This window comes from Eleginops maclovinus, chromosome 7 (assembly GCF_036324505.1).
Source record: "Eleginops maclovinus isolate JMC-PN-2008 ecotype Puerto Natales chromosome 7, JC_Emac_rtc_rv5, whole genome shotgun sequence".
NCBI classification, from domain to species: Eukaryota; Metazoa; Chordata; class Actinopteri; order Perciformes; family Eleginopidae; genus Eleginops; species Eleginops maclovinus.
This window is the reverse complement of record NC_086355.1, coordinates 15,842,238-15,850,975: the sequence shown is the minus strand read 5'-3', so window position 1 is coordinate 15,850,975 and position 8,738 is coordinate 15,842,238. Positions and strand designations below refer to the sequence as shown.

General features: G+C 38.0%; 1 protein-coding gene across 1 annotated transcript; it reads left to right on the top strand.

Moving 5' to 3' along the window:
* The first annotated feature begins 1,996 nt into the window (after window positions 1-1,996).
* On the top strand, window positions 1,997-8,292 carry stx19 (syntaxin 19). Its single transcript, XM_063887166.1, has 5 exons — window positions 1,997-2,140; window positions 4,790-5,086; window positions 5,319-5,555; window positions 5,771-5,983; window positions 6,593-8,292. Exons 2-5 carry the CDS (start codon window positions 4,874-4,876, stop codon window positions 6,827-6,829), a joined length of 900 nt encoding a protein of 299 aa, XP_063743236.1. The 5' UTR covers window positions 1,997-2,140; window positions 4,790-4,873; the 3' UTR covers window positions 6,830-8,292.
* Window positions 8,293-8,738: the final 446 nt, after the last annotated feature.

The window sequence follows — 8,738 nt, the reverse complement described above, 5'->3', positions numbered from 1 at the left end:
ACACTTTTTTGCCATTGAAGATCTTTTTGGAATTGTCACCTGAAAATGGTCAAGAATACTGAACAGACTGTTAAGTCCATATCAGTATTGGTGTCCAATGCCTGATCAGTTTCATCTTACCGTTCTTTTCTCCCTCCTCAGAGAGAAAACACTGAATATTTTCACTGGCAATGTTTCTAAAGCTCTCTCTTTGTTGTGGCAGAGAGGCTGCTGTGGAATTGTTGTCTTACTTCTCTTTCTTTCACCTTACATGTAACAATTTTTAAATAATTTATAATGGGTTCCCTCATTGTGTGGCAATTAGAAATTTGTTTTGTTATGTAATAATTAATGAATACGTTGTTCAGGGAATGATAAACAATCAAGAGTTTGCACTCATTTATTTATTTGTGTGATCAGTTGAACATATGTTACGGAACTGGGAAAATGTTAGCAAACTATTGCATAATTAAACATGCATCAGAATATTAGCATTTATTTGAAATGTGGTTTTGATAAATGTAAGCCTCACTCTTCTTTAAGGCCTTGGTTGTGTCAACTCCTGCTCTCCATAAATAACTCTTGAGTTGTCAAATGCCCCACTCTACTAACAAGCTAGTTTCTAATGAAGGTTACTTATTCTACCCCTGGTTCTACACACACAGGCGGTGTCCTCTACTAAGGGGCTCTGTCTCTTCTCTGCTGCTTGCTGAATAAAGTGTGCTGCATCAACTTAAACTGTGGCATGAAACAGCCCGTTGTACAGTTAGTGTACAAGGGGCTGTGGTTTTACCAAAGAATGTTTAAATTACACGGATAGAGTAGAAAGAATTAAGAAATCATGAGATGAGAGCATACCTATTCTCCTTTATCAGTGATACCAATGACTGATCAACCATAGGAAACAAGCTTACACACATTTACCTTGCTCCCGCCATGCTGATGAAGGCGAATACTGACACTCGGAAAACCGGTTTTGCTTTGTTGTCATAATATCTTGCCATAAGGGATAGATGACTCACAGTTTACACACCGCTGCGGCATTATTACAGACAGGTAACATCTGGTGCAACAGAGATAAAACCTCAGCCTTCTGCAAAGTCATCAAATGGTTAATGTGCTTTTTTTATTTCTCACACAACCACCAACTGGAGACTATTTGATGCTAGTGATATTGCTGTTGCCAGCGACATTGCTCTTGTGAGTTTTTGTTGATAACAAAACTTTATTTAGAGGATTAAAAGGTTCTGGATTGGAAATAGGACCCATGAAACAGGGAACTCAATTATACACTTTGGATAGACTTTCTTTGTGTATTCTCCCACACATCATTGGCCAACATCACGGCTACATTTTGAAGTAGGGGTGGGAGTGTGACAGATATTCTGCTACCAGCCTACAAAGTTCCAAGTAGCGAAGACTGAACTCTTGCCCCTGTCGAACTCTTCTCATCCTCCAAACTTGTCTCCCCTCTCTCCCTCTGATGGCTTACTTCAAACAGCTTTTTCACAGCGTGTTATGCTGCATAGCAAAGACTGACTTGGACCCTTTCGGTGTTGAAAAGGCGCCTGGGTTTTAGAGCGCTTGTCAGTAGAAATCTGTCAAAAGTACTCAGAGGAGTTACTGGGGCCTAAGGAGTACAATACCCCCAGACCAAGAGGGCTTACAACATGAACCCAGACAATTCACATAGAAATTAAGGTTGCGGAAAGGAAACCAAACGCCTTGGTTGACACTCTAAATGCAATGCCCATTGTTTGGTCTTCGCAATGCACACAATACAATTCTATTTGCTTTTCACTTTTTTTTTAAATCTAATCCTGAGGGGAGGATTTATGGACTCCCTCTGCTCTTGTGCTGCCTCTCCCCCTTCTTATTTACTTAATCACGTCACATCTAATTTCTTTAGATAAGCAAATGGGCCTTCAGTCTGCTGATTTCCTATTGGCTTCAAAAGGAGGGGAGGTGCTTGAATCTGACTCAACCAGACTTCTTCAAAAACTTTCCCTGCTTGTTGGTGGTTTAAAAGTTACAGTGAATGCAAGGAGATCTGAACATGACGTAATCATATCAAATAATGTGTAAGATTGTTTTGGATTATATTCCAGGGGAACTCTGGGAGAACTCAGCAGGACGCCCATGATGGAATTGTAACATCAAGGTAAATTCTTCATTTTAAACTATATGTGTGTAAAAGTGTGCTGTAATTTGAGATTGAAAAGCAAATATGTGGAAATACATATCTACTCAGGTCTCCATATGTGTTTGGTATTTTTTTTTAGTAAGACTTGATTGACAGTTAACTTTTAAGCAGAATCATTTGTTTTGATAGATTTCAAAGACAAGCAAGCATCTGTTTGACCTACGGTAAAATACAAAATTTGGGGGATTCTGTTACACCGGAATTGAGATGAGAGAATGTCAACATAGCATTTCTTTAATAAAAAAACACAGACTAAGAAGAAAGATAAGATGCATGAGGAAAACATTGGAAGATATATTGTTTTAAAGAACAAAACAGTCAGTCATACAGAGACTCCTTTGGAAACCCTGCTCCACTTTTTTAGGGTAAACACAAGAGAATGTGCTCCCAAAGCCTTTGAGCAATTCTTTTAATCGGATCCCTTCTAGGAGGGAAAGAGGAAAAGGAGGGGGGAGAGAGTTCAGCCAACAGAATTAAGGAAACTTTAACAGACTTTAAGCTCTGAGAGGTTTGTAATGGTAACAACCATCTTCCCCCTCCCTCTCAACACACACTAGCAAACTAGGATCTGTCCTCTTTGAAATGTATCCAGAAATTGGATAGGCTGTGATTCCAAATACTCCATTTCTCACTCTGTTTCCCCCACACACTCATGTGCTTGCAGCAGATTATGTTTACGCCGTCTAAAACCCAAATCCCTGTGTTGCTAAGGGAATGTTTTTGTATGCCTATTTGAATGCAAAGGAATTTTCAGTTTAATGTGTTTCACTCGTCAAAGGCATACAGGAAATCAGATTCTGTATCGGATGGTTTTAATCAAAAGAACCTCACTTGTTTACTTCAGCTTTAGAAGTTATCAGCTGAAGTTAGAGACTTAGAAGTTAAACAAGTTGCCTATTTCTCAGGAGTTGCTGTGAAGACATCTTATTTATTTCAAAACTTTACATTTTAAGTAAACAGCAGGTGAAATTGAGATATTGCAGCTTTTCTTTTCTATTTAGTTTAAGTAAATATTTACCGAACAACCTACTCGGGTTTCATGGGAAAAGGGGTGATGTCACAGATAAACTTTATGTTCAGGGTTTTTTTTGTACAGTATCTGTGTTCAGCAGAGTGCATATATGGCTCATTACTTACGCTCAGACAGATGAACTTATAATGATGTAAACAAAAAACGGGCCAGGCTTTGACTCACACCCTTCACACCAGGGTGCACAGTTCACTTTTCACTTCAGCTTGAACTAAAAGAGCTGTATTTGATCCATTTTTTAGGACTTGTCCCCTTTTCTAGAAATGACGTTTATAACTAATTTTACTGCATACTATAAAACTAACTAAATATATCTGGCAAGTGGCACACTATTGCTAGTAAGTAAGTAAAATGTTCACTGACAACGTAATGTATTTGTTTTCCAATAATATCTGCTTTTGCAAAACAATATCCACTCATATTCAACTTTCGTGTGGTTTTGTTTAGGCACTTATAGCACTCTTTTAGAGAGATAATGATCTACTTCCCTGGAAAATATGTTCACTTACATACAATGCTGACAGCAATTATATACCTGGAACAACAAATTAGTTATATAAATGGCATGTGCAGGAGACAGCTTGCAGATCATTACTGTAAAAATGATTATTTGTGCCATATATCACTCTCTTTGTTGAAAAGTATGTACAGTGAATGCTTTCATTCAGTCTGTGGTCTGAATATATATTGATCACCTTATGTCAATGTATCTGGGCATAATATACCCCAAAAGTACCCCAAGTGAGTTCACGTAATGCATTCATTCAGCAAAGTATAAGCAGTTGTTTCTACCAGAGGTGTAATTAACTACACTCAGTACAGTCTACTCTCCTAAAAAAGAATTGTCCATAAACTTCGTATGCAGTTACACCATGATTAAACCACAATCTTTGACTCAACGTAACCAATCATATTTATTTGCTTCTGTCTCACCTTACAATAGTAACCATGTATTTAACATTTGGTAATACTGGGAGATAACATCAGTTCCTTCATAAGAATAAACAATGATACATTTTAGTTGTATGGGTAAGTAATTTTGTGGTGAACAGGTCTGCTTAGTAAACCATGACGATGTAATGACATTAAATACTCAAAGCACACTGATCATAGCTAGAGTAACCATTACATCACTTTCCATTAGCCACATTAGCTAGCTAATGCTAGTCCGGTCCTTTTAGCACTGTTCACTTAAGACAAATTAGAATGACTCCGGAATGTAGGCTTACCAGACAGCTATAGTTATTTGATACCTCTGAAAATATTAACCAAATACATATGCATATATTGTATACTGTTGTAATGAGAGTAATTCTCTCAAATATCCCTTTAATATGAGCAGACAGAGAAATATAGAAATGTGCCGCACACTACATTGCTCTTCTACAAGCCATCGATAATGCCATTCCTTGACTGTAATTCTGACAAGTTTACCATGAGCTGATGTTATCCTGTTTATTAAGTGATTTACTGTCAATAGTTTCTTATTTACTGCCTTGTTTTGGGATTGTTATGATCTGCAACAATCCAGTTACGGACAGGAATCATTACAGTTGCATGTTCTTTTTATCTTACAGCTACTTCTCGTCAGATTTGACAACACCTTCTATAAAAAAACCTTTTTGTCCTGAGGAGCGAGCTTTGTTGAAAGTTATTCCACAATGAGAGACCGCTTGGTGGAGCTGCAGAGGGCTCAAGAATTTTCAGAGGCAGCAACTGAGAACACTGTCCTTCCCTCAGTGGAGGGTGATAATGAAGACTCTATGGCGGTCATAACGCCACAGGCTGTGATGTTCGAGGAAGAGCCGGTCATTAAGAATTTCCTTTCTGAGGCCCAGCAAATCAGAGATGATATCACAGTGCTTGACATAGAGGTCATTTATTTTTATTTTTTCTCAAAGAAGTTTGCATTTATCTTAATTGATGTTTTATATCATACATTTATAGCTATTAACTGAGGCTGGATGCTTTTCCTGTTGATTTTCATGATTTGTACTTTTTGTATTAAATTCTTTGTTTACCTTCTTTTTTTGTATTAATTTATTTATTATATTTTAAAATGTTAAAATGTTGCTGAACAGATCTTTCTGTCTTGAAAACAAACAGGTCCTTAAGTTAAGCCAGCAGCAAAAGACCCTGGTGGCAACCATGCATCGTTTCAGTGTGATGAAGAAGGAGAGCAGTATAACCCGGGACATCAAGCTCAAGGCTGAGAGCCTCCATCGACGCTTAGATGCTCTTTCAAAACAGGTCCAAAGGACTGAGGACCAACAGGGAGCTACTGCTGTTACAACCAGAATACAACGCTCCCAGTATGCAGTACTGCACTCCAAATTCCAGCAGGTTGGGAAGAGGACCCTACCAATGAGCTGTAACATTTTATAAATTTGCTTATTTATGAGCAACATAGAGCACTGTATAAATAATACAATTCAAACTGAATTGTATCAGTCACATTATAGCAGAGCCAGAACCAGCAAGGTGGAACTCAAATACTTTATAATTTTTCATTCCCCATTTCTTTTTATATTCTCTCTTTTTGCTATAATTATGTCCAGGTAATGCGGCAGTATAATGAAGTTCTGCTGACGAAGCAGGAGCGCTGCAAGCATTTCATTATCCGGCAGCTCGAGGTATCTGGAAGGGATGTGACGGAGGAGGAGGCGAATGAGATGGTGACCACAGGAAAATGGGAGGTGTTCAATGAGAACCTGCTGAATGATACCAGAATCACACGATCACAGCTATCTGAGATTGAACAGCGACACAAGGTGAGGATAGTGGCAACGAACTCATGAAAACCCAAAGCTTTCAAAGAGTTTCATACATTCAACATTTGCAAAACATTTACTTATAGTATGTATGTCTCTATCTTGAAAGCTCTGATGTTTGCACGAAAATAAATTAAATAACCTTTAGCTTCACAAGTCAGTTAAATGCCTCAGTTGAGCTAAATAACCCCAATGTAATGCTTATTCGGTTAATGCACACATTTTTGATTTATCATATAACTGCAGCTCATCTCTAATGACTATTTATTCCGTTTGTAAATTACACTCATTATACTGGCAGTCATCTCCTTGACTTGTTTAATAATATTAATTATTTTCCGGTCCTAAACCTTACAACATTGTCCATCATATCATCTATGCACATAACAGAAACATGCAATCATATGTTCAAGATCAAGACAAATCGATCAAGAAAAGAAAGAAAAGGAAGAGGAAATTAGATATATAGATATGTATTAATTGACTCCACATTAGGAAATGATTGTGTTACAGCAGTGGTAGGTTATCAAGGCGTTGCACCGGCCCCTGACTAATACTCTCCATATCTAAAGTATTAATCTCAGTATCATTTTCAATGTCCCCCTACAGGAGCTGTTGAGTCTGGAGAACAACATGAGGGAGCTGAGGGACTTGTTTATGGACATTTTCATGTTGGTGGAGGAACAAGGCTCCTATATTGAGCACATCCAGACCAATGTGGAGAGGACTCAGGATTATGTGGCTGCATCTAATGAAAAGTTTAAGGTGGCCGCCCGATACAAGAAGAAGAACCCACTGCGGCAGCTGTGCTGCTGCTGCTGCCCTCCCTGGAGATGCTGCTTATGAAAACGTTTTTTTTACCTCAAATTTCTTTCCAAGTAACATTTTATTTTAAAAGTTTCACCCACCTGTTGGGACAAGGGAACTTTGGATTCAAGTACCATTAAAGTGAAGGTTATTATTGCTCTGCAGTTTTGCTGTTGAACAGTGTGAAAGTGACGATAGACTCAGCAGAGCATGGAAAACAATTAGGGGGGAAAGCCAGAATTGGTATTTGAAGCACTTGTTTCGTTCAAGAGGATGTGAGACGACTGCTATTGGAAGAGACAGTTCAGTGAGTGCTACTCACCAACACTGCTGCTTATTGGAGACCTTCCCTGTCATCTGACAGAGGTCACAAACAAGCCGAGACCACTGCCTCTACAGTGCTGGATCAGCAAAGCAGAAGACAAGACGTCAAGACTTCTATGATTGAGACACTTATCTTTTTTATACATTATGTGCACTTTAAGACTTACCTATTTTTTTAAAACTAAAATGTACCCTAGGGGAGAAAGATACACTTTCTAAAACGTGTTGATTCTTTATGTGTTCATTTCCTTCTTGCTGATGAATAGAGCACTTGTTTCACAATTAGTCACTATTCTCATTTCCATTTCAAGGTATGGTAATTTTGCGCGAAAAAAGAATTATTCTTCTATTCAACTTCACAGAGGCGGGGATTCAAATAAAACTTGGAATAACGAGCCTTGATCAAAATATTTACGCCCTGGTGCCAAACAGCAGAAAATCATTGAAGTCGTGAGTTGAAAAACAAGTTTCAAGTTTATTATTGTAAGAAATATTTCCTTTCTCTAGATGTTTTTGTATTTTTGATAAGGTGAAACTGTTACAGTGCTCTGATGAAAAATGCTTGCATCCATTTGTATCATAATTAAATGAGTATAAAAATGATAATGACGCTAAAAAGAAGTGGCTGCTAATCTGGAGAAGCGCTCTCACCTAGGAGAAATCCAGCAGAATGGATTTTAACAGATCTTCCGACTGACACCTGTTGACAGGTTATAGTTAACTACTTAATGCCGAGTTGAAAATACCATTTCATTTTCCTAGAGGGTATTGTGACTAACATATTAAGAGTCATTTCAGGAGACTTCATGCTTTTTCTCATGAAGCTCTTTACAGAATGGCTCTTCACTTGCCTCTCATCAGCAGTGATATTCTGTAGTGACTCAGTGACCCATGGTGTCTGGTGTCCAGGACAAAATAAAGGTGTGCCAGAGATCGACTGGATAATCTGGTTCGTCTGCTTTTCCAGAATAGCTCCTAGAACACTGTACGTTCCTCTAGGGAAGAGTGAGTAAACACAGTTGTAACTGTAGAGAAAACAAATAATCTCCTTTTCAAATAAAAAGCCTTCTCAGTTTATGAAAACATTAAAAGCAAAAATGCATTTAGACTTCTGAAATGCCACAGTGTCAGTCACTATTGTCGGCCCACAAGGAATAAATTACTCATGTGAAACACTACCTGCTAAGATGTGTTTTATTTGAGTTAACTAGTATTTCTAATGATTCCTCAGGGGTAAAGTGAGGCTTATGCTGTCTGATTTAAAGCACATTATCCTAAATCTAAACATCTTTGTTATCATCAGTCTCACTCAGATTAAAGTGACATATTTGAAAAAAATACATAAAAAAGGGAAATTGGCCCATTTTCATTAAGTAGGAAAACACTGTGTTGCAGCACATCACTGTTTCATCCTCCTCACAGATTTAGTGAGGGAAAATGAAGCACAGCCGCAAATTGAGGCGTTCTTGAACAGCAACAATGCCATCCAGTGTTCACTAAGATAATTGCCAGTTAGGAAATAGGTTATCTATTAATGTTTAATCTGTGAAAGGCAACCATAGATATGTATGTGCAAGTGTCACACAACCAGAGGTGGATGAAGTACTCAGATGTTGTATTTGAG

Bases quoted from the DNA above. Each gene is read 5' to 3' on its own strand.
- stx19 (XM_063887166.1), top strand. From the start codon at position 4,874: ATGAGAGACCGCTTGGTGGAGCTGCAGAGGGCTCAAGAATTTTCAGAG. The intron at 5,556-5,770 runs GTTGGGAAGAGG...AATTATGTCCAG, and splicing joins TGCACTCCAAATTCCAGCAG to GTAATGCGGCAGTATAATGA. The intron at 5,984-6,592 runs GTGAGGATAGTG...GTCCCCCTACAG, and splicing joins AGATTGAACAGCGACACAAG to GAGCTGTTGAGTCTGGAGAA.